Source organism: Coregonus clupeaformis, chromosome 26, assembly GCF_020615455.1.
Source record: "Coregonus clupeaformis isolate EN_2021a chromosome 26, ASM2061545v1, whole genome shotgun sequence".
Classification (NCBI taxonomy): domain Eukaryota; kingdom Metazoa; phylum Chordata; class Actinopteri; order Salmoniformes; family Salmonidae; genus Coregonus; species Coregonus clupeaformis.
Window position 1 is genome coordinate 50,194,153 of NC_059217.1, and position 24,989 is coordinate 50,219,141.

Genomic DNA, 24,989 nt, shown 5'->3' on the forward strand with positions numbered 1-24,989 from the left:
GAACAAAAATAAAACATTTCAATTTCGTCGATCATTAACAATGATGTTACTTCTTTAACTCACATATTTTTATTTTCATTGAATATATTTTTTATTTGTGAGCATATGCTAGCCATCATCATCGATGATGTAGTGCCCTGCTAGTATGGTCTGAAAATCCATTCACGGTACTGAAGGGAGCGGTTGACAACAGAGCAACACAATCTACATCAACTCGTTTTCTGTACAACATTATTATTATTTTATTTTTACAATCATGGAGTTGTGTGAGATACTGTACAACAAGGCGGAGTACATTGAAACGGTAATATTCTGTAGCAAGCTTCTATTCGGTGTTTATTTGGCTTGATAACGTTAACGATTAGCTAGCTAGCTAACGTTTAGTTCGTTGAATTTACACTGAGTATACCAAACATTAGGAACACCTTCCTAAAATTGAGTTGCACCCCCCACTTTTGACCTTATAACAGCCTCAATTCGTCGGGGCATGAACTCTACTAGAGTCAAAAGCCTTCCACAGGGATGCTGGCCCATGTTGACTCCAATGCTTCCAACAGTTGTGTCAAGTTGGCTGGATGTCCTTTGGGTGGTGGACCATTCTTGATACACAGGGGAAACTGTTGAGCGTGGAAAAACCCAGCAGCGTTGCCGTTCTTGACACAAACCGGTGCGCCTGGCACCTACTACCATACCCCGTTCAAAAGGCACTTCAATCTTTTGTCTTGCCCATTCACCCTCTGAATGGCACACATTACACAATCCATGTCTCAAGGCTTCAAAAACCCTTCTTTAACCTGTCTCCTCCCCCTTCATCTACACTGATTGAAGTGGATTTAACAAGTGACATCAATAAGGGATCATAGCTTTCACCTGGATTCACCTGGTCAGTCTACGCCATGGACAGAGCAGGGGTTCTGAATGTTTAGTATATTCAGTGTATGTAGAGTACACAGTCAATGCATTGAACCATCGTTGCTTAGCTAGCTAGCTAGCCAGCTGAATTGTAGTCGGACCATTTCTGAGACAAAGCACCGATTTACAGTTAGCATCAAAGCGGTGTTGTAAACTTGTAGCTAGGTCGGTACCGTTATACCAACTGATCAGCATTGGCCTCTCCCTCTCAGGCTTCTGGGAACAAAGTGAGCAGGCAGTCGGTACTGTGCGGCAGTCAGAACATCGTCCTCAACGGCAAAGTAAGTAACGACAAGCAAACAGGTAATACACTATGAGATGGGCCAGTTGATGCTTTATTCCTTACATTCACTATACAGGTAATACACTATGAGATGGGCCAGTTGATGCTTTATTCCTTACATTCACTATACAGGTAATACACTATGAGATGGGCCAGTTGATGCTTTATTCCTTACATTCACTATACAGGTAATACACTATGAGATGGGCCAGTTGATGCTTTATTCCTTACATTCACTATACAGGTAATACACCATGAGATGGGCCAGTTGATGCTTTATTCCTTACATTCACTATACAGGTAATACACTATGAGATGGGCCAGTTGATGCTTTATTCCTTACATTCACTATACAGGTAATACACTATGAGATGGGCCAGTTGATGCTTTATTCCTTACATTCACTATACAGGTAATACACTATGAGATGGGCCAGTTGATGCTTTATTCCTTACATTCACTATACAGGTAATACACTATGAGATGGGCCAGTTGATGCTTTATTCCTTACATTCACAATACAGGTAATACACTATGAGATGGGCCAGTTGATGCTTTATTCCTTACATTCACTATACAGGTAATACACTATGAGATGGGCCAGTTGATGCTTTATTCCTTACATTCACTATACAGGTAATACACTATGAGATGGGCCAGTTGATGCTTTATTCCTTACATTCACTATACAGGTAATACACCATGAGATGGGCCAGTTGGTGCTTTATTCCTTACATTCACTATACAGGTAATACACTATGAGATGGGCCAGTTGATGCTTTATTCCTTACATTCACTATACAGGTAATACACCATGAGATGGGCCAGTTGGTGCTTTATTCCTTACATTCACTATACAGGTAATACACCATGAGATGGGCCAGTTGATGCTTTATTCCTTACATTCACTATACAGGTAATACACTATGAGATGGGCCAGTTGATGCTTTATTCCTTACATTCACTATACAGGTAATACACCATGAGATGGGCCAGTTGATGCTTTATTCCTTACATTCACTATACAGGTAATACACTATGAGATGGGCCAGTTGATGCTTTATTCCTTACATTCACTATACATGTAATACACTATGAGATGGGCCAGTTGATGCTTTATTCCTTACATTCACTATACAGGTAATACACCATGAGATGGGCCAGTTGATGCTTTATTCCTTACATTCACTATACAGGTAATACACCATGAGATGGGCCAGTTGATGCTTTATTCCTTACATTCACTATACAGGTAATACACTATGAGATGGGCCAGTTGATGCTTTATTCCTTACATTCACTATACAGGTAATACACTATGAGATGGGCCAGTTGATGCTTTATTCCTTACATTCACTATACAGGTAATACACTATGAGATGGGCCAGTTGATGCTTTATTCCTTACATTCACTATACAGGTAATACACCATGAGATGGGCCAGTTGATGCTTTATTCCTTACATTCACTATACAGGTAATACACTATGAGATGGGCCAATTGATGCTTTATTCCTTACATTCACTATACAGGTAATACACTATGAGATGCGCCAGTTGATGCTTTATTCCTTACATTCACTATACAGGTAATACACTATGAGATGGGCCAGTTGATGCTTTATTCCTTCCATTCACTATACAGGTAATACACTATGAGATGGGCCAGTTGATGCTTTATTCCTTACATTCACTATACAGGTAATACACTATGAGATGGGCCAGTTGATGCTTTATTCCTTACATTCACTATACAGGTAATACACCATGAGATGGGCCAGTTGATGCTTTATTCCTTACATTCACAATACAGGTAATACACTATGAGATGGGCCAGTTGATGCTTTATTCCTTACATTCACTATACATGTAATACACTATGAGATGGGCCAGTTGATGCTTTATTCCTTACATTCACTATACAGGTAATACACTATGAGATGGGCCAGTTGATGCTTTATTCCTTACATTCACTATACAGGTAATACACTATGAGATGGGCCAGTTGATGCTTTATTCCCTACATTCACTATACAGGTAATACACTATGAGATGGGCCAGTTGATGCTTTATTCCTTACATTCACTATACAGGTAATACACTATGAGATGGGCCAGTTGATGCTTTATTCCTTACATTCACTATACAGGTAATACACTATGAGATGGGCCAGTTGATGCTTTATTCCTTACATTCACTATATACAGGTAATACACTATGAGATGGGCCAGTTGATGCTTTATTCCTTACATTCACTATACAGGTAATATACTATGAGATGGGCCAGTTGATGCTTTATTCCTTACATTCACTATATACAGGTAATACACTATGAGATGGGCCAGTTGATGCTTTATTCCTTACATTCACTATACAGGTAATACACCATGAGATGGGCCAGTTGATGCTTTATTCCTTACATTCACTATACACAGGTAATACACTATGAGATGGGCCAGTTGATGCTTTATTCCTTACATTCACTATACAGGTAATACACTATGAGATGGGCCAGTTGATGCTTTATTCCTTACATTCACTATACAGGTAATACACCATGAGATGGGCCAGTTGATGCTTTATTCCTTACATTCACTATACACAGGTAATACACTATGAGATGGGCCAGTTGATGCTTTATTCCTTACATTCACTATACAGGTAATACACTATGAGATGGGCCAGTTGATGCTTTATTCCTTACATTCACTATACACAGGTAATACACTATGAGATGGGCCAGTTGATGCTTTATTCCTTACATTCACTATACAGGTAATACACTATGAGATGGGCCAGTTGATGCTTTATTCCTTACATTCACTATACAGGTAATACACCATGAGATGGGCCAGTTGATGCTTTATTCCTTACATTCACTATACACAGGTAATACACTATGAGATGGGCCAGTTGATGCTTTATTCCTTACATTCACTATACAGGTAATACACTATGAGATGGGCCAGTTGATGCTTTATTCCTTACATTCACTATACAGGTAATACACTATGAGATGGGCCAGTTGATGCTTTATTCCTTACATTCACTATACACAGGTAATACACTATGAGATGGGCCAGTTGATGCTTTATTCCTTACATTCACTATACAGGTAATACACTATGAGATGGGCCAGTTGATGCTTTATTCCTTACATTCACTATACCTCCTTGAGATATGACAATAACTGTCTCCCTCCCTGTCTGTCTGTCTCCCTCCCTCCCTGTCTGTCTGTCTGTCTGCCTGCCTGCCTCCCTGCCTGCCTCCCTGTCTGTCTGTCTGTCTGTCTGTCTGTCTGTCTGTCTGTCTGTCTGTCTGTGTCACCCTCCCTCCCTCCCTGTCTCCCTCCCTGTCTGTCTACCTTCCTGTCTGTCTCACCCTGTCTTGTCTGCCTGCCTCCCTGTCTGTCTCCCTCCCTGTCTTGTCTGCCTGCCTGTCTCCCTCCCTGTCTTGTCTGCCTGCCTGCCTCCCTGTCTGTCTCCCTCCCTGTCTTTCACCTTGCCTGTCTGTGTCACCCTGCCTGTCTGTGTCACCTTGCCTGTCTGTGTCACCCTGCCTGTCTGTGTCACCCTGCCTGTCTGTGTCACCCTGCCTGTCTGTCTCCCTGTCTGTCTCCCTGTCTTGTCTGCCTGCCTCCCTGTCTGTCTGTTTGTGGTCTATCTGTCTGTCTCTCTCCCTCCCTGTCTGTGTCACCCTGCCTGCCTCCCTGTCTCCCTCCCTCCCTCTGTTTGTCCCTGTCTCTTCCAGACTATAGTAATGAATGACTGTATAATTCGTGGAGACCTGGCCAACGTCAGGGTGGGCAGACACTGTGTTGTGAAGAGCCGGAGTGTCATTCGACCGCCCTTCAAAAAATTCAGCAAAGGGTAAGTGAGTTCTGCTCCTATTTTTCTAGACCAGGAGTCTCCAACCGTTTCTAGCATGAGCTACTTTTAAATGTTTTAAGTAGCATATGTTTTTAAACATATGGCCTATTTATTTATTGCCTTACCTCCATAACTTACTACATTCGCACACACTGTATATATATTTTCTGTTGTATTTTTGACTTTATGTTTTGTTTTACCCTATATGTAACTCTGTGTTGTTGTTTTTATCGCACTGCTTTGCTTTATCTTGGCCAGGTCGCAGTTGTAAATGAGAACTTGTTCTCAACTGGCTTAATCTGGTTAAATAAAGGTGAATTTTTTTTTTGTATAGCTTTGAAATAGGCCCATTCTTCTCTTGTCCTCTACCCGGCAACTGTTCCCCGGGTCCTTGGTGCACAAGATATGTGTTTTATGTCAATATATCTGGTAAAAGAATGGTTAATAAACAGTATTTGGCACGACAGGCCCCATAATATTCTCTTTTGTACTTTCCCAGATTCTGTTTTCTGTTGTGAGCGGGGGGAATCTGAGTCGATGCTTAAATCACATCAGAAGACCATTTTTGAGGTCTGGAAAAATATCTACATTTTTAAATGTATTTCCCCTTTAACTGTGCATCTAGTGAGAGAGAGGAATGTGTTGGTCTGGTGATGTTTCTACTGATAGATCTAGCTAGAGAGAGGAATGTGTTGGTCTGGTGATGTTTCTGCTGTTAGATCTAGCTAGAGAGAGGAATGTGTTGGTCTGGTGATGTTTCTGCTGTTAGATCTAGCTAGAGAGAGGAATGTGTTGGTCTGGTGATGTTTCTGCTGCATAGATCTAGCTAGAGAGAGGAATGTGTTGGTCTGGTGATGTTTCTGCTGATAGATCTAGCTAGAGAGAGGAATGTGTTGGTCTGGTGATGTTTCTGCTGATAGATCTAGCTAGAGAGAGGAATGTGTTGGTCTGGTGATGTTTCTGCTGATAGATCTAGCTAGAGAGAGGAATGTGTTGGTCTGGTGATGTTTCTGCTGATAGATCTAGCTAGAGAGAGGAATGTGTTGGTCTGGTGATGTTTCTGCTGATAGATCTAGCTATAGAGAGGAATGTGTTGGTCTGGTGATGTTTCTGCTGATAGATCTAGCTAGAGAGAGGAATGTGTTGGTCTGGTGATGTTTCTGCTGATAGATCTAGCTAGAGAGAGGAATGTGTTGGTCTGGTGATGTTTCTGCTGATAGATCTAGCTAGAGAGAGGAATGTGTTGGTCTGGTGATGTTTCTGCTGATAGATCTAGCTAGAGAGAGGAATGTGTTGGTCTGGTGATGTTTCTGCTGATAGATCTAGCTAGAGAGAGGAATGTGTTGGTCTGGTGATGTTTCTGCTGATAGATCTAGCTAGAGAGAGGAATGTGTTGGTCTGGTGATGTTTCTGCTGATAGATCTAGCTAGAGAGAGGAATGTGTTGGTCTGGTGATGTTTCTGCTGATAGATCTAGCTAGAGAGAGGAATGTGTTGGTCTGGTGATGTTTCTGCTGATAGATCTAGCTAGAGAGAGGAATGTGTTGGTCTGGTGATGTTTCTGCTGATAGATCTAGCTAGAGAGAGGAATGTGTTGGTCTGGTGATGTTTCTGCTGATAGATCTAGCTAGAGAGAGGAATGTGTTGGTCTGGTGATGTTTCTGCTGATAGATCTAGCTAGAGAGAGGAATGTGTTGGTCTGGTGATGTTTCTGCTGATAGATCTAGCTAGAGAGAGGAATGTGTTGGTCTGGTGATGTTTCTGCTGATAGATCTAGCTAGAGAGAGGAATGTGTTGGTCTGGTGATGTTTCTGCTGATAGATCTAGCTAGAGAGAGGAATGTGTTGGTCTGGTGATGTTTCTGCTGATAGATCTAGCTAGAGAGAGGAATGTGTTGGTCTGGTGATGTTTCTGCTGATAGATCTAGCTAGAGAGAGGAATGTGTTGGTCTGGTGATGTTTACTGCTGATAGATCTAGCTAGAGAGAGGAATGTGTTGGTCTGGTGATGTTTCTGCTGATAGATCTAGCTAGAGAGAGGAATGTGTTGGTCTGGTGATGTTTCTGCTGATAGATCTAGCTAGAGAGAGGAATGTGTTGGTCTGGTGATGTTTCTGCTGATAGATCTAGCTAGAGAGAGGAATGTGTTGGTCTGGTGATGTTTCTGCTGATAGATCTAGCTAGAGAGAGGAATGTGTTGGTCTGGTGATGTTTCTGCTGATAGATCTAGCTAGAGAGAGGAATGTGTTGGTCTGGTGATGTTTCTGCTGATAGATCTAGCTAGAGAGAGGAATGTGTTGGTCTGGTGATGTTTCTGCTGATAGATCTAGCTAGAGAGAGGAATGTGTTGGTCTGGTGATGTTTCTGCTGATAGATCTAGCTAGAGAGAGGAATGTGTTGGTCTGGTGATGTTTCTGCTGATAGATCTAGCTAGAGAGAGGAATGTGTTGGTCTGGTGATGTTTCTGCTGTTAGATCTAGCTAGAGAGAGGAATGTGTTGGTCTGGTGATGTTTCTGCTGATAGATCTAGCTAGAGAGAGGAATGTGTTGGTCTGGTGATGTTTCTGCTGATAGATCTAGCTAGAGAGAGGAATGTGTTGGTCTGGTGATGTTTCTGCTGATAGATCTAGCTAGAGAGAGGAATGTGTTGGTCTGGTGATGTTTCTGCTGATAGATCTAGCTAGAGAGAGGAATGTGTTGGTCTGGTGATGTTTCTGCTGATAGATCTAGCTAGAGAGAGGAATGTGTTGGTCTGGTGATGTTTCTGCTGATAGATCTAGCTAGAGAGAGGAATGTGTTGGTCTGGTGATGTTTCTGCTGATAGATCTAGCTAGAGAGAGGAATGTGTTGGTCTGGTGATGTTTCTGCTGATAGATCTAGCTAGAGAGAGGAATGTGTTGGTCTGGTGATGTTTCTGCTGATAGATCTAGCTAGAGAGAGGAATGTGTTGGTCTGGTGATGTTTCTGCTGTTAGATCTAGCTAGAGAGAGGAATGTGTTGGTCTGGTGATGTTTCTGCTGATAGATCTAGCTAGAGAGAGGAATGTGTTGGTCTGGTGATGTTTCTGCTGATAGATCTAGCTAGAGAGAGGAATGTGTTGGTCTGGTGATGTTTCTGCTGATAGATCTAGCTAGAGAGAGGAATGTGTTGGTCTGGTGATGTTTCTGCTGATAGATCTAGCTAGAGAGAGGAATGTGTTGGTCTGGTGATGTTTCTGCTGATAGATCTAGCTAGAGAGAGGAATGTGTTGGTCTGGTGATGTTTCTGCTGATAGATCTAGCTAGAGAGAGGAATGTGTTGGTCTGGTGATGTTTCTGCTGATAGATCTAGCTAGAGAGAGGAATGTGTTGGTCTGGTGATGTTTCTGCTGATAGATCTAGCTAGAGAGAGGAATGTGTTGGTCTGGTGATGTTTCTGCTGATAGATCTAGCTAGAGAGAGGAATGTGTTGGTCTGGTGATGTTTCTGCTGATAGATCTAGCTAGAGAGAGGAATGTGTTGGTCTGGTGATGTTTCTGCTGTTAGATCTAGCTAGAGAGAGGAATGTGTTGGTCTGGTGATGTTTCTGCTGATAGATCTAGCTAGAGAGAGGAATGTGTTGGTCTGGTGATGTTTCTGCTGATAGATCTAGCTAGAGAGAGGAATGTGTTGGTCTGGTGATGTTTCTGCTGATAGATCTAGCTAGAGAGAGGAATGTGTTGGTCTGGTGATGTTTCTGCTGATAGATCTAGCTAGAGAGAGGAATGTGTTGGTCTGGTGATGTTTCTGCTGATAGATCTAGCTAGAGAGAGGAATGTGTTGGTCTGGTGATGTTTCTGCTGATAGATCTAGCTAGAGAGAGGAATGTGTTGGTCTGGTGATGTTTCTGCTGATAGATCTAGCTAGAGAGAGGAATGTGTTGGTCTGGTGATGTTTCTGCTGATAGATCTAGCTAGAGAGAGGAATGTGTTGGTCTGGTGATGTTTCTGCTGATAGATCTAGCTAGAGAGAGGAATGTGTTGGTCTGGTGATGTTTCTGCTGATAGATCTAGCTAGAGAGAGGAATGTGTTGGTCTGGTGATGTTTCTGCTGATAGATCTAGCTAGAGAGAGGAATGTGTTGGTCTGGTGATGTTTCTGCTGATAGATCTAGCTAGAGAGAGGAATGTGTTGGTCTGGTGATGTTTCTGCTGATAGATCTAGCTAGAGAGAGGAATGTGTTGGTCTGGTGATGTTTCTGCTGATAGATCTAGCTAGAGAGAGGAATGTGTTGGTCTGGTGATGTTTCTGCTGTTAGATCTAGCTAGAGAGAGGAATGTGTTGGTCTGGTGATGTTTCTGCTGTTAGATCTAGCTAGAGAGAGGAATGTGTTGGTCTGGTGATGTTTCTGCTGATAGATCTAGCTAGAGAGAGGAATGTGTTGGTCTGGTGATGTTTCTGCTGATAGATCTAGCTAGAGAGAGGAATGTGTTGGTCTGGTGATGTTTCTGCTGATAGATCTAGCTAGAGAGAGGAATGTGTTGGTCTGGTGATGTTTCTGCTGATAGATCTAGCTAGAGAGAGGAATGTGTTGGTCTGGTGATGTTTCTGCTGATAGATCTAGCTAGAGAGAGGAATGTGTTGGTCTGGTGATGTTTCTGCTGTTAGATCTAGCTAGAGAGAGGAATGTGTTGGTCTGGTGATGTTTCTGCTGATAGATCTAGCTAGAGAGAGGAATGTGTTGGTCTGGTGATGTTTCTGCTGATAGATCTAGCTAGAGAGAGGAATGTGTTGGTCTGGTGATGTTTCTGCTGATAGATCTAGCTAGAGAGAGGAATGTGTTGGTCTGGTGATGTTTCTGCTGATAGATCTAGCTAGAGAGAGGAATGTGTTGGTCTGGTGATGTTTCTGCTGATAGATCTAGCTAGAGAGAGGAATGTGTTGGTCTGGTGATGTTTCTGCTGATAGATCTAGCTAGAGAGAGGAATGTGTTGGTCTGGTGATGTTTCTGCTGATAGATCTAGCTAGAGAGAGGAATGTGTTGGTCTGGTGATGTTTCTGCTGATAGATCTAGCTAGAGAGAGGAATGTGTTGGTCTGGTGATGTTTCTGCTGATAGATCTAGCTAGAGAGAGGAATGTGTTGGTCTGGTGATGTTGCTGCTGATAGATCTAGCTAGAGAGAGGAATGTGTTGGTCTGGTGATGTTTCTGCTGATAGATCTAGCTAGAGAGAGGAATGTGTTGGTCTGGTGATGTTTCTGCTGTTAGATCTAGCTAGAGAGAGGAATGTGTTGGTCTGGTGATGTTTCTGCTGTTAGATCTAGCTAGAGAGAGGAATGTGTTGGTCTGGTGATGTTTCTGCTGATAGATCTAGCTAGAGAGAGGAATGTGTTGGTCTGGTGATGTTTCTGCTGTTAGATCTAGCTAGAGAGAGGAATGTGTTGGTCTGGTGATGTTTCTACTGCTGATAGATCTAGCTAGAGAGAGGAATGTGTTGGTCTGGTGATGTTTCTGCTGATAGATCTAGCTAGAGAGAGGAATGTGTTGGTCTGGTGATGTTTCTGCTGTTAGATCTAGCTAGAGAGAGGAATGTGTTGGTCTGGTGATGTTTCTGCTGTTAGATCTAGCTAGAGAGAGGAATGTGTTGGTCTGGTGATGTTTCTGCTGATAGATCTAGCTAGAGAGAGGAATGTGTTGGTCTGGTGATGTTTCTGCTGTTAGATCTAGCTAGAGAGAGGAATGTGTTGGTCTGGTGATGTTTCTGCTGATAGATCTAGCTAGAGAGAGGAATGTGTTGGTCTGGTGATGTTTCTGCTGATAGATCTAGCTAGAGAGAGGAATGTGTTGGTCTGGTGATGTTTCTGCTGATAGATCTAGCTAGAGAGAGGAATGTGTTGGTCTGGTGATGTTTCTGCTGATAGATCTAGCTAGAGAGAGGAATGTGTTGGTCTGGTGATGTTTCTGCTGTTAGATCTAGCTAGAGAGAGGAATGTGTTGGTCTGGTGATGTTTCTGCTGATAGATCTAGCTAGAGAGAGGAATGTGTTGGTCTGGTGATGTTTCTGCTGTTAGATCTAGCTAGAGAGAGGAATGTGTTGGTCTGGTGATGTTTCTGCTGATAGATCTAGCTAGAGAGAGGAATGTGTTGGTCTGGTGATGTTTCTGCTGTTAGATCTAGCTAGAGAGAGGAATGTGTTGGTCTGGTGATGTTTCTGCTGATAGATCTAGCTAGAGAGAGGAATGTGTTGGTCTGGTGATGTTTCTGCTGATAGATCTAGCTAGAGAGAGGAATGTGTTGGTCTGGTGATGTTTCTGCTGATAGATCTAGCTAGAGAGAGGAATGTGTTGGTCTGGTGATGTTTCTGCTGATAGATCTAGCTAGAGAGAGGAATGTGTTGGTCTGGTGATGTTTCTGCTGTTAGATCTAGCTAGAGAGAGGAATGTGTTGGTCTGGTGATGTTTCTGCTGATAGATCTAGCTAGAGAGAGGAATGTGTTGGTCTGGTGATGTTTCTGCTGATAGATCTAGCTAGAGAGAGGAATGTGTTGGTCTGGTGATGTTTCTGCTGATAGATCTAGCTAGAGAGAGGAATGTGTTGGTCTGGTGATGTTTCTGCTGTTAGATCTAGCTAGAGAGAGGAATGTGTTGGTCTGGTGATGTTTCTGCTGATAGATCTAGCTAGAGAGAGGAATGTGTTGGTCTGGTGATGTTTCTGCTGATAGATCTAGCTAGAGAGAGGAATGTGTTGGTCTGGTGATGTTTCTGCTGATAGATCTAGCTAGAGAGAGGAATGTGTTGGTCTGGTGATGTTTCTGCTGTTAGATCTAGCTAGAGAGAGGAATGTGTTGGTCTGGTGATGTTTCTACTGCTGATAGATCTAGCTAGAGAGAGGAATGTGTTGGTCTGGTGATGTTTCTGCTGATAGATCTAGCTAGAGAGAGGAATGTGTTGGTCTGGTGATGTTTCTGCTGATAGATCTAGCTAGAGAGAGGAATGTGTTGGTCTGGTGATGTTTCTGCTGTTAGATCTAGCTAGAGAGAGGAATGTGTTGGTCTGGTGATGTTTCTGCTGCTGATAGATCTAGCTAGAGAGAGGAATGTGTTGGTCTGGTGATGTTGCTGCTGATAGATCTAGCTAGAGAGAGGAATGTGTTGGTCTGGTGATGTTTCTGCTGTTAGATCTAGCTAGAGAGAGGAATGTGTTGGTCTGGTGATGTTTCTGCTGTTAGATCTAGCTAGAGAGAGGAATGTGTTGGTCTGGTGATGTTTCTGCTGTTAGATCTAGCTAGAGAGAGGAATGTGTTGGTCTGGTGATGTTTCTGCTGATAGATCTAGCTAGAGAGAGGAATGTGTTGGTCTGGTGATGTTTCTGCTGATAGATCTAGCTAGAGAGAGGAATGTGTTGGTCTGGTGATGTTTCTACTGCTGATAGATCTAGCTAGAGAGAGGAATGTGTTGGTCTGGTGATGTTTCTGCTGATAGATCTAGCTAGAGAGAGGAATGTGTTGGTCTGGTGATGTTTCTGCTGATAGATCTAGCTAGAGAGAGGAATGTGTTGGTCTGGTGATGTTCCTGCTGTTAGATCTAGCTAGAGAGAGGAATGTGTTGGTCTGGTGATGTTTCTGCTGATAGATCTAGCTAGAGAGAGGAATGTGTTGGTCTGGTGATGTTTCTGCTGATAGATCTAGCTAGAGAGAGGAATGTGTTGGTCTGGTGATGTTTCTGCTGATAGATCTAGCTAGAGAGAGGAATGTGTTGGTCTGGTGATGTTTCTGCTGATAGATCTAGCTAGAGAGAGGAATGTGTTGGTCTGGTGATGTTTCTGCTGATAGATCTAGCTAGAGAGAGGAATGTGTTGGTCTGGTGATGTTTCTGCTGATAGATCTAGCTAGAGAGAGGAATGTGTTGGTCTGGTGATGTTTCTGCTGATAGATCTAGCTAGAGAGAGGAATGTGTTGGTCTGGTGATGTTTCTGCTGATAGATCTAGCTAGAGAGAGGAATGTGTTGGTCTGGTGATGTTTCTGCTGATAGATCTAGCTAGAGAGAGGAATGTGTTGGTCTGGTGATGTTTCTGCTGCTGATAGATCTAGCTAGAGAGAGGAATGTGTTGGTCTGGTGATGTTTCTGCTGATAGATCTAGCTAGAGAGAGGAATGTGTTGGTCTGGTGATGTTTCTGCTGTTAGATCTAGCTAGAGAGAGGAATGTGTTGGTCTGGTGATGTTTCTGCTGTTAGATCTAGCTAGAGAGAGGAATGTGTTGGTCTGGTGATGTTTCTGCTGATAGATCTAGCTAGAGAGAGGAATGTGTTGGTCTGGTGATGTTTCTGCTGATAGATCTAGCTAGAGAGAGGAATGTGTTGGTCTGGTGATGTTTCTGCTGATAGATCTAGCTAGAGAGAGGAATGTGTTGGTCTGGTGATGTTTCCTGCTGATAGATCTAGCTAGAGAGAGGAATGTGTTGGTCTGGTGATGTTTCTGCTGATAGATCTAGCTAGAGAGAGGAATGTGTTGGTCTGGTGATGTTTCTGCTGATAGATCTAGCTAGAGAGAGGAATGTGTTGGTCTGGTGATGTTTCTGCTGATAGATCTAGCTAGAGAGAGGAATGTGTTGGTCTGGTGATGTTTCTGCTGATAGATCTAGCTAGAGAGAGGAATGTGTTGGTCTGGTGATGTTTCTGCTGTTAGATCTAGCTAGAGAGAGGAATGTGTTGGTCTGGTGATGTTTCTGCTGATAGATCTAGCTAGAGAGAGGAATGTGTTGGTCTGGTGATGTTTCTGCTGATAGATCTAGCTAGAGAGAGGAATGTGTTGGTCTGGTGATGTTTCTGCTGATAGATCTAGCTAGAGAGAGGAATGTGTTGGTCTGGTGATGTTTCTGCTGTAGATCTAGCTAGAGAGAGGAATGTGTTGGTCTGGTGATGTTTCTGCTGATAGATCTAGCTAGAGAGAGGAATGTGTTGGTCTGGTGATGTTTCTGCTGATAGATCTAGCTAGAGAGAGGAATGTGTTGGTCTGGTGATGTTTCTGCTGATAGATCTAGCTAGAGAGAGGAATGTGTTGGTCTGGTGATGTTTCTGCTGATAGATCTAGCTAGAGAGAGGAATGTGTTGGTCTGGTGATGTTTCTGCTGTTAGATCTAGCTAGAGAGAGGAATGTGTTGGTCTGGTGATGTTTCTGCTGATAGATCTAGCTAGAGAGAGGAATGTGTTGGTCTGGTGATGTTTCTGCTGATAGATCTAGCTAGAGAGAGGAATGTGTTGGTCTGGTGATGTTTCTGCTGTTAGATCTAGCTAGAGAGAGGAATGTGTTGGTCTGGTGATGTTTCTGCTGATAGATCTAGCTAGAGAGAGGAATGTGTTGGTCTGGTGATGTTTCTGCTGTTAGATCTAGCTAGAGAGAGGAATGTGTTGGTCTGGTGATGTTTCTGCTGCTGATAGATCTAGCTAGAGAGAGGAATGTGTTGGTCTGGTGATGTTGCTGCTGATAGATCTAGCTAGAGAGAGGAATGTGTTGGTCTGGTGATGTTTCTGCTGTTAGATCTAGCTAGAGAGAGGAATGTGTTGGTCTGGTGATGTTTCTGCTGTTAGATCTAGCTAGAGAGAGGAATGTGTTGGTCTGGTGATGTTTCTGCTGTTAGATCTAGCTAGAGAGAGGAATGTGTTGGTCTGGTGATGTTTCTGCTGATAGATCTAGCTAGAGAGAGGAATGTGTTGGTCTGGTGATGTTTCTGCTGATAGATCTAGCTAGAGAGAGGAATGTGTTGGTCTGGTGATGTTTCTGCTGTTAGATCTAGCTAGAGAGAGGAATGTGTTGGTCTGGTGATGTTTCTGCTGATAGATCTAGCTAGAGAGAGGAATGTGTTGGTCTGGTGATGTTTCTGCTGATAGATCTAGCTAGAGAGAGGAATGTGTTGGTCTGGTGATGTTTCTGCTGTTAGATCTAGCTAGAGAGAGGAATGTGTTGGTCTGGTGATGTTTCTGCTGATAGATCTAGCTAGAGAGAGGAATGTGTTGGTCTGGTGATGTTTCTGCTGTTAGATCTAGCTAGAGAGAGGAATGTGTTGGTCTGGTGATGTTTCTGCTGATAGATCTAGCTAGAGAGAGGAATGTGTTGGTCTGGTGATGTTTCTGCTGATAGATCTAGCTAGAGAGAGGAATGTGTTGGTCTGGTGATGTTTCTGCTGATAGATCTAGCTAGAGAGAGGAATGTGTTGGTCTGGTGATGTTTCCTGCTGTTAGATCTAGCTAGAGAGAGGAATGTGTTGGTCTGGTGATGTTTCTGCTGATAGATCTAGCTAGAGAGAGGAATGTGTTGGTCTGGTGATGTTTCTGCTGATAGATCTAGCTAGAGAGAGGAATGTGTTGGTCTGGTGATGTTTCTGCTGATAGATCTAGCTAGAGAGAGGAATGTGTTGGTCTGGTGATGTTTCTGCTGATAGATCTAGCTAGAGAGAGGAATGTGTTGGTCTGGTGATGTTTCTGCTGATAGATCTAGCTAGAGAGAGGAATGTGTTGGTCTGGTGATGTTTCTGCTGATAGATCTAGCTAGAGAGAGGGAATGTGTTGGTCTGGTGATGTTTCTGCTGATAGATCTAGCTAGAGAGAGGAATGTGTTGGTCTGGTGATGTTTCTGCTGATAGATCTAGCTAGAGAGAGGAATGTGTTGGTCTGGTGATGTTTCTGCTGATAGATCTAGCTAGAGAGAGGAATGTGTTGGTCTGGTGATGTTTCTGCTGATAGATCTAGCTAGAGAGAGGAATGTGTTGGTCTGGTGATGTTTCTGCTGATAGATCTAGCTAGAGAGAGGAATGTGTTGGTCTGGTGATGTTTCTGCTGATAGATCTAGCTAGAGAGAGGAATGTGTTGGTCTGGTGATGTTTCTGCTGATAGATCTAGCTAGAGAGAGGAATGTGTTGGTCTGGTGATGTTTCTGCTGTTAGATCTAGCTAGAGAGAGGAATGTGTTGGTCTGGTGATGTTTCTGCTGCTGTTAGATCTAGCTAGAGAGAGGAATGTGTTGGTCTGGTGATGTTGCTGCTGATAGATCTAGCTAGAGAGAGGAATGTGTTGGTCTGGTGATGTTTCTGCTGTTAGATCTAGCTAGAGAGAGGAATGTGTTGGTCTGGTGATGTTTCTGCTGATAGATCTAGCTAGAGAGAGGAATGTGTTGGTCTGGTGATGTTTCTGCTGATAGATCTAGCTAGAGAGAGGAATGTGTTGGTCTGGTGATGTTTCTGCTGCTGATAGATCTAGCTAGAGAGAGGAATGTGTTGGTCTGGTGATGTTGCTGCTGATAGATCTAGCTAGAGAGAGGAATGTGTTGGTCTGGTGATGTTTCTGCTGATAGATCTAGCTAGAGAGAGGAATGTGTTGGTCTGGTGATGTTTCTGCTGTTAGATCTAGCTAGAGAGAGGAATGTGTTGGTCTGGTGATGTTTCTGCTGATAGATCTAGCTAGAGAGAGGAATGTGTTGGTCTGGTGATGTTTCTGCTGATAGATCTAGCTAGAGAGAGGAATGTGTTGGTCTGGTGATGTTTCTGCTGATAGATCTAGCTAGAGAGAGGAATGTGTTGGTCTGGTGATGTTTCTGCTGATAGATCTAGCTAGAGAGAGGAATGTGTTGGTCTGGTGATGTTTCTGCTGATAGATCTAGCTAGAGAGAGGAATGTGTTGGTCTGGTGATGTTTCTGCTGATAGATCTAGCTAGAGAGAGGAATGTGTTGGTCTGGTGATGTTTCTGCTGATAGATCTAGCTAGAGAGAGGAATGTGTTGGTCTGGTGATGTTTCTGCTGATAGATCTAGCTAGAGAGAGGAATGTGTTGGTCTGGTGATGTTTCTGCTGTTAGATCTAGCTAGAGAGAGGAATGTGTTGGTCTGGTGATGTTTCTGCTGATAGATCTAGCTAGAGAGAGGAATGTGTTGGTCTGGTGATGTTTCTGCTGATAGATCTAGCTAGAGAGAGGAATGTGTTGGTCTGGTGATGTTTCTGCTGATAGATCTAGCTAGAGAGAGGAATGTGTTGGTCTGGTGATGTTTCTGCTGATAGATCTAGCTAGAGAGAGGAATGTGTTGGTCTGGTGATGTTTCTGCTGTTAGATCTAGCTAGAGAGAGGAATGTGTTGGTCTGGTGATGTTTCTGCTGATAGATCTAGCTAGAGAGAGGAATGTGTTGGTCTGGTGATGTTTCTGCTGATAGATCTAGCTAGAGAGAGGAATGTGTTGGTCTGGTGATGTTTCTGCTGATAGATCTAGCTAGAGAGAGGAATGTGTTGGTCTGGTGATGTTTCTGCTGATAGATCTAGCTAGAGAGAGGAATGTGTTGGTCTGGTGATGTTTCTGCTGATAGATCTAGCTAGAGAGAGGAATGTGTTGGTCTGGTGATGTTTCTGCTGATAGATCTAGCTAGAGAGAGGAATGTGTTGGTCTGGTGATGTTTCTGCTGATAGATCTAGCTAGAGAGAGGAATGTGTTGGTCTGGTGATGTTTCTGCTGTTAGATCTAGCTAGAGAGAGGAATGTGTTGGTCTGGTGATGTTTCTGCTGATAGATCTAGCTAGAGAGAGGAATGTGTTGGTCTGGTGATGTTTCTGCTGCTGATAGATCTAGCTAGAGAGAGGAATGTGTTGGTCTGGTGATGTTTCTGCTGATAGATCTAGCTAGAGAGAGGAATGTGTTGGTCTGGTGATGTTTCTGCTGATAGATCTAGCTAGAGAGAGGAATGTGTTGGTCTGGTGATGTTTCTGCTGATAGATCTAGCTAGAGAGAGGAATGTGTTGGTCTGGTGATGTTTCTGCTGATAGATCTAGCTAGAGAGAGGAATGTGTTGGTCTGGTGATGTTTCTGCTGATAGATCTAGCTAGAGAGAGGAATGTGTTGGTCTGGTGATGTTTCTGCTGATAGATCTAGCTAGAGAGAGGAATGTGTTGGTCTGGTGATGTTTCTGCTGTTAGATCTAGCTAGAGAGAGGAATGTGTTGGTCTGGTGATGTTTCTGCTGCTGATAGATCTAGCTAGAGAGAGGAATGTGTTGGTCTGGTGATGTTTGCTGCTGATAGATCTAGCTAGAGAGAGGAATGTGTTGGTCTGGTGATGTTTCTGCTGATAGATCTAGCTAGAGAGAGGAATGTGTTGGTCTGGTGATGTTTCTGCTGTTAGATCTAGCTAGAGAGAGGAATGTGTTGGTCTGGTGATGTTTCTGCTGTTAGATCTAGCTAGAGAGAGGAATGTGTTGGTCTGGTGATGTTTCTGCTGATAGATCTAGCTAGAGAGAGGAATGTGTTGGTCTGGTGATGTTTCCTGCTGATAGATCTAGCTAGAGAGAGGAATGTGTTGGTCTGGTGATGTTTCTGCTGATAGATCTAGCTAGAGAGAGGAATGTGTTGGTCTGGTGATGTTTCTGCTGTTAGATCTAGCTAGAGAGAGGAATGTGTTGGTCTGGTGATGTTCCTGCTGTTAGATCTAGCTAGAGAGAGGAATGTGTTGGTCTGGTGATGTTTCTGCTGATAGATCTAGCTAGAGAGAGGAATGTGTTGGTCTGGTGATGTTTCTGCTGATAGATCTAGCTAGAGAGAGGAATGTGTTGGTCTGGTGATGTTTCTGCTGATAGATCTAGCTAGAGAGAGGAATGTGTTGGTCTGGTGATGTTTCTGCTGATAGATCTAGCTAGAGAGAGGAATGTGTTGGTCTGGTGATGTTTCTGCTGATAGATCTAGCTAGAGAGAGGAATGTGTTGGTCTGGTGATGTTTCTGCTGATAGATCTAGCTAGAGAGAGGAATGTGTTGGTCTGGTGATGTTTCTGCTGTTAGATCTAGCTAGAGAGAGGAATGTGTTGGTCTGGTGATGTTTCTGCTGATAGATCTAGCTAGAGAGAGGAATGTGTTGGTCTGGTGATGTTTCTGCTGCTGTTAGATCTAGCTAGAGAGAGGAATGTGTTGGTCTGGTGATGTTTCTGCTGTTAGATCTAGCTAGAGAGAGGAATGTGTTGGTCTGGTGATGTTTCTGCTGATAGATCTAGCTAGAGAGAGGAATGTGTTGGTCTGGTGATGTTTCTGCTGATAGATCTAGCTAGAGAGAGGGATGTGTTGGTCTGGTGATGTTCCTGCTGATAGATCTAGCTAGAGAGAGGAATGTGTTGGTCTGGTGATGTTCCTGCTGATAGATCTAGCTAGAGAGAGGGGTGTGTTGGTCTGGTGATGTTCCTGCTGATAGATCTAGCTAGAGAGAGGAATGTGTTGGTCTGGTGATGTTTCTGCTGTTAGATCTAGCTAGAGAGAGGAATGTGTTGGTCTGGTGATGTTTCTGCTGATAGATCTAGCTAGAGAGAGGAATGTGTTGGTCTGGTGATGTTTCTACTGCTGATAGATCTAGCGAGAGAGAGGAATGTGTTGGTCTGGTGATGTTTCTGCTGATAGATCTAGCTAGAGAGAGGAATGTGTTGGTCTGGTGATGTTTCTGCTGTTAGATCTAGCTAGAGAGAGGAATGTGTTGGTCTGGTGATGTTTCTGCTGCTGTTAGATCTAGCTAGAGAGAGGAATGTGTTGGTCTGGTGATGTTGCTGCTGATAGATCTAGCTAGAGAGAGGAATGTGTTGGTCTGGTGATGTTTCTGCTGTTAGATCTAGCTAGAGAGAGGAATGTGTTGGTCTGGTGATGTTTCTGCTGTTAGATCTAGCTAGAGAGAGGAATGTGTTGGTCTGGTGATGTTTCTGCTGTTAGATCTAGCTAGAGAGAGGAATGTGTTGGTCTGGTGATGTTTCTGCTGCTGTTAGATCTAGCTAGAGAGAGGAATGTGTTGGTCTGGTGATGTTGCTGCTGATAGATCTAGCTAGAGAGAGGAATGTGTTGGTCTGGTGATGTTTCTGCTGTTAGATCTAGCTAGAGAGAGGAATGTGTTGGTCTGGTGATGTTTCTGCTGATAGATCTAGCTAGAGAGAGGAATGTGTTGGTCTGGTGATGTTTCTGCTGATAGATCTAGCTAGAGAGAGGAATGTGTTGGTCTGGTGATGTTTCTGCTGATAGATCTAGCTAGAGAGAGGAATGTGTTGGTCTGGTGATGTTTCTACTGCTGATAGATCTAGCTAGAGAGAGGAATGTGTTGGTCTGGTGATGTTTCTGCTGATAGATCTAGCTAGAGAGAGGAATGTGTTGGTCTGGTGATGTTCCTGCTGATAGATCTAGCTAGAGAGAGGAATGTGTTGGTCTGGTGATGTTTCTGCTGATAGATCTAGCTAGAGAGAGGAATGTGTTGGTCTGGTGATGTTTCTGCTGATAGATCTAGCTAGAGAGAGGAATGTGTTGGTCTGGTGATGTTTCTGCTGTTAGATCTAGCTAGAGAGAGGAATGTGTTGGTCTGGTGATGTTTCTGCTGATAGATCTAGCTAGAGAGAGGAATGTGTTGGTCTGGTGATGTTTCTGCTGATAGATCTAGCTAGAGAGAGGAATGTGTTGGTCTGGTGATGTTTCTGCTGATAGATCTAGCTAGAGAGAGGAATGTGTTGGTCTGGTGATGTTTCTGCTGTTAGATCTAGCTAGAGAGAGGAATGTGTTGGTCTGGTGATGTTTCTGCTGCTGTTAGATCTAGCTAGAGAGAGGAATGTGTTGGTCTGGTGATGTTGCTGCTGATAGATCTAGCTAGAGAGAGGAATGTGTTGGTCTGGTGATGTTTCTGCTGTTAGATCTAGCTAGAGAGAGGAATGTGTTGGTCTGGTGATGTTTCTGCTGTTAGATCTAGCTAGAGAGAGGAATGTGTTGGTCTGGTGATGTTTCTGCTGATAGATCTAGCTAGAGAGAGGAATGTGTTGGTCTGGTGATGTTTCTACTGCTGATAGATCTAGCTAGAGAGAGGAATGTGTTGGTCTGGTGATGTTTCTGCTGATAGATCTAGCTAGAGAGAGGAATGTGTTGGTCTGGTGATGTTTCTGCTGTTAGATCTAGCTAGAGAGAGGAATGTGTTGGTCTGGTGATGTTTCTGCTGATAGATCTAGCTAGAGAGAGGAATGTGTTGGTCTGGTGATGTTTCTGCTGATAGATCTAGCTAGAGAGAGGAATGTGTTGGTCTGGTGATGTTTCTGCTGATAGATCTAGCTAGAGAGAGGAATGTGTTGGTCTGGTGATGTTTCTGCTGATAGATCTAGCTAGAGAGAGGAATGTGTTGGTCTGGTGATGTTTCTGCTGATAGATCTAGCTAGAGAGAGGAATGTGTTGGTCTGGTGATGTTCCTGCTGATAGATCTAGCTAGAGAGAGGAATGTGTTGGTCTGGTGATGTTTCTGCTGATAGATCTAGCTAGAGAGAGGAATGTGTTGGTCTGGTGATGTTTCTGCTGATAGATCTAGCTAGAGAGAGGAATGTGTTGGTCTGGTGATGTTTCTGCTGATAGATCTAGCTAGAGAGAGGAATGTGTTGGTCTGGTGATGTTTCTGCTGATAGATCTAGCTAGAGAGAGGAATGTGTTGGTCTGGTGATGTTTCTGCTGCTGATAGATCTAGCTAGAGAGAGGAATGTGTTGGTCTGGTGATGTTTCTGCTGATAGATCTAGCTAGAGAGAGGAATGTGTTGGTCTGGTGATGTTTCTGCTGATAGATCTAGCTAGAGAGAGGAATGTGTTGGTCTGGTGATGTTTCTGCTGATAGATCTAGCTAGAGAGAGGAATGTGTTGGTCTGGTGATGTTTCTGCTGCTTATAGATCTAGCTAGAGAGAGGAATGTGTTGGTCTGGTGATGTTTCTACTGCTGATAGATCTAGCTAGAGAGAGGAATGTGTTGGTCTGGTGATGTTTCTGCTGATAGATCTAGCTATAGAGAGGAATGTGTTGGTCTGGTGATGTTTCTGCTGATAGATCTAGCTAGAGAGAGGAATGTGTTGGTCTGGTGATGTTTCCTGCTGATAGATCTAGCTAGAGAGAGGGAATGTGTTGGTCTGGTGATGTTTCTGCTGATAGATCTAGCTAGAGAGAGGAATGTGTTGGTCTGGTGATGTTTCTGCTGTTAGATCTAGCTAGAGAGAGGAATGTGTTGGTCTGGTGATGTTTCTGCTGATAGATCTAGCTAGAGAGAGGAATGTGTTGGTCTGGTGATGTTTCTACTGCTGATAGATCTAGCTAGAGAGAGGAATGTGTTGGTCTGGTGATGTTTCTGCTGATAGATCTAGCTAGAGAGAGGAATGTGTTGGTCTGGTGATGTTTCTGCTGTTAGATCTAGCTAGAGAGAGGAATGTGTTGGTCTGGTGATGTTTCTGCTGCTGTTAGATCTAGCTAGAGAGAGGAATGTGTTGGTCTGGTGATGTTGCTGCTGATAGATCTAGCTAGAGAGAGGAATGTGTTGGTCTGGTGATGTTTCTGCTGTTAGATCTAGCTAGAGAGAGGAATGTGTTGGTCTGGTGATGTTTCTGCTGTTAGATCTAGCTAGAGAGAGGAATGTGTTGGTCTGGTGATGTTTCTGCTGTTAGATCTAGCTAGAGAGAGGAATGTGTTGGTCTGGTGATGTTTCTGCTGCTGTTAGATCTAGCTAGAGAGAGGAATGTGTTGGTCTGGTGATGTTTCTGCTGATAGATCTAGCTAGAGAGAGGAATGTGTTGGTCTGGTGATGTTTCTGCTGTTAGATCTAGCTAGAGAGAGGAATGTGTTGGTCTGGTGATGTTTCTGCTGTTAGATCTAGCTAGAGAGAGGAATGTGTTGGTCTGGTGATGTTTCTGCTGATAGATCTAGCTAGAGAGAGGAATGTGTTGGTCTGGTGATGTTTCTGCTGATAGATCTAGCTAGAGAGAGGAATGTGTTGGTCTGGTGATGTTTCTGCTGATAGATCTAGCTAGAGAGAGGAATGTGTTGGTCTGGTGATGTTTCTGCTGATAGATCTAGCTAGAGAGAGGAATGTGTTGGTCTGGTGATGTTTCTGCTGATAGATCTAGCTAGAGAGAGGAATGTGTTGGTCTGGTGATGTTTCTGCTGATAGATCTAGCTAGAGAGAGGAATGTGTTGGTCTGGTGATGTTTCTGCTGTTAGATCTAGCTAGAGAGAGGAATGTGTTGGTCTGGTGATGTTTCTGCTGATAGATCTAGCTAGAGAGAGGAATGTGTTGGTCTGGTGATGTTGCTGCTGATAGATCTAGCTAGAGAGAGGAATGTGTTGGTCTGGTGATGTTTCTGCTGTTAGATCTAGCTAGAGAGAGGAATGTGTTGGTCTGGTGATGTTTCTGCTGTTAGATCTAGCTAGAGAGAGGAATGTGTTGGTCTGGTGATGTTTCTGCTGTTAGATCTAGCTAGAGAGAGGAATGTGTTGGTCTGGTGATGTTTCTGCTGCTGTTAGATCTAGCTAGAGAGAGGAATGTGTTGGTCTGGTGATGTTCTGCTGATAGATCTAGCTAGAGAGAGGAATGTGTTGGTCTGGTGATGTTTCTGCTGTTAGATCTAGCTAGAGAGAGGAATGTGTTGGTCTGGTGATGTTTCTGCTGTTAGATCTAGCTAGAGAGAGGAATGTGTTGGTCTGGTGATGTTTCTGCTGATAGATCTAGCTAGAGAGAGGAATGTGTTGGTCTGGTGATGTTTCTGCTGATAGATCTAGCTAGAGAGAGGAATGTGTTGGTCTGGTGATGTTTCTACTGCTGATAGATCTAGCTAGAGAGAGGAATGTGTTGGTCTGGTGATGTTTCTGCTGATAGATCTAGCTAGAGAGAGGAATGTGTTGGTCTGGTGATGTTTCTGCTGTTAGATCTAGCTAGAGAGAGGAATGTGTTGGTCTGGTGATGTTTCTGCTGATAGATCTAGCTAGAGAGAGGAATGTGTTGGTCTGGTGATGTTTCTGCTGATAGATCTAGCTAGAGAGAGGAATGTGTTGGTCTGGTGATGTTTCTGCTGATAGATCTAGCTAGAGAGAGGAATGTGTTGGTCTGGTGATGTTTCTGCTGATAGATCTAGCTAGAGAGAGGAATGTGTTGGTCTGGTGATGTTTCTGCTGCTATAGATCTAGCTAGAGAGAGGAATGTGTTGGTCTGGTGATGTTTCTGCTGATAGATCTAGCTAGAGAGGGAATGTGTTGGTCTGGTGATGTTTCTGCTGTTAGATCTAGCTAGAGAGAGGAATGTGTTGGTCTGGTGATGTTTCTGCTGATAGATCTAGCTAGAGAGAGGAATGTGTTGGTCTGGTGATGTTTCTGCTGCTGTTAGATCTAGCTAGAGAGAGGAATGTGTTGGTCTGGTGATGTTTCTGCTGCTTATAGATCTAGCTAGAGAGAGGAATGTGTTGGTCTGGTGATGTTTCTGCTGATAGATCTAGCTAGAGAGAGGGATGTGTTGGTCTGGTGATGTTCCTGCTGATAGATCTAGCTAGAGAGAGGAATGTGTTGGTCTGGTGATGTTCCTGCTGATAGATCTAGCTAGAGAGAGGGGTGTGTTGGTCTGGTGATGTTCCTGCTGATAGATCTAGCTAGAGAGAGGAATGTGTTGGTCTGGTGATGTTTCTGCTGTTAGATCTAGCTAGAGAGAGGAATGTGTTGGTCTGGTGATGTTTCTGCTGATAGATCTAGCTAGAGAGAGGAATGTGTTGGTCTGGTGATGTTTCTGCTGATAGATCTAGCGAGAGAGAGGAATGTGTTGGTCTGGTGATGTTTCTGCTGATAGATCTAGCTAGAGAGAGGAATGTGTTGGTCTGGTGATGTTTCTGCTGTTAGATCTAGCTAGAGAGAGGAATGTGTTGGTCTGGTGATGTTTCTGCTGCTGTTAGATCTAGCTAGAGAGAGGAATGTGTTGGTCTGGTGATGTTGCTGCTGATAGATCTAGCTAGAGAGAGGAATGTGTTGGTCTGGTGATGTTTCTGCTGTTAGATCTAGCTAGAGAGAGGAATGTGTTGGTCTGGTGATGTTTCTGCTGTTAGATCTAGCTAGAGAGAGGAATGTGTTGGTCTGGTGATGTTTCTGCTGTTAGATCTAGCTAGAGAGAGGAATGTGTTGGTCTGGTGATGTTTCTGCTGCTGTTAGATCTAGCTAGAG

The 24,989-nt window shown here is 43.5% G+C and overlaps 1 protein-coding gene across 1 annotated transcript in view; it reads left to right on the forward strand.

Moving 5' to 3' along the window:
- The first annotated feature begins 140 nt into the window (after positions 1 to 140).
- The window catches only part of dctn5 (dynactin 5), a 34,721-nt gene continuing 9,872 nt past the window's right edge, over positions 141 to 24,989 (forward strand). The window contains exons 1-3 of the mRNA XM_045207923.1: positions 141 to 304; positions 1,125 to 1,193; positions 4,945 to 5,063. Coding sequence (XP_045063858.1) covers positions 257 to 304; positions 1,125 to 1,193; positions 4,945 to 5,063 — 236 coding nt within the window. The 5' untranslated portion in view covers positions 141 to 256. The remainder of the gene's footprint in view (positions 305 to 1,124; positions 1,194 to 4,944; positions 5,064 to 24,989) is intronic.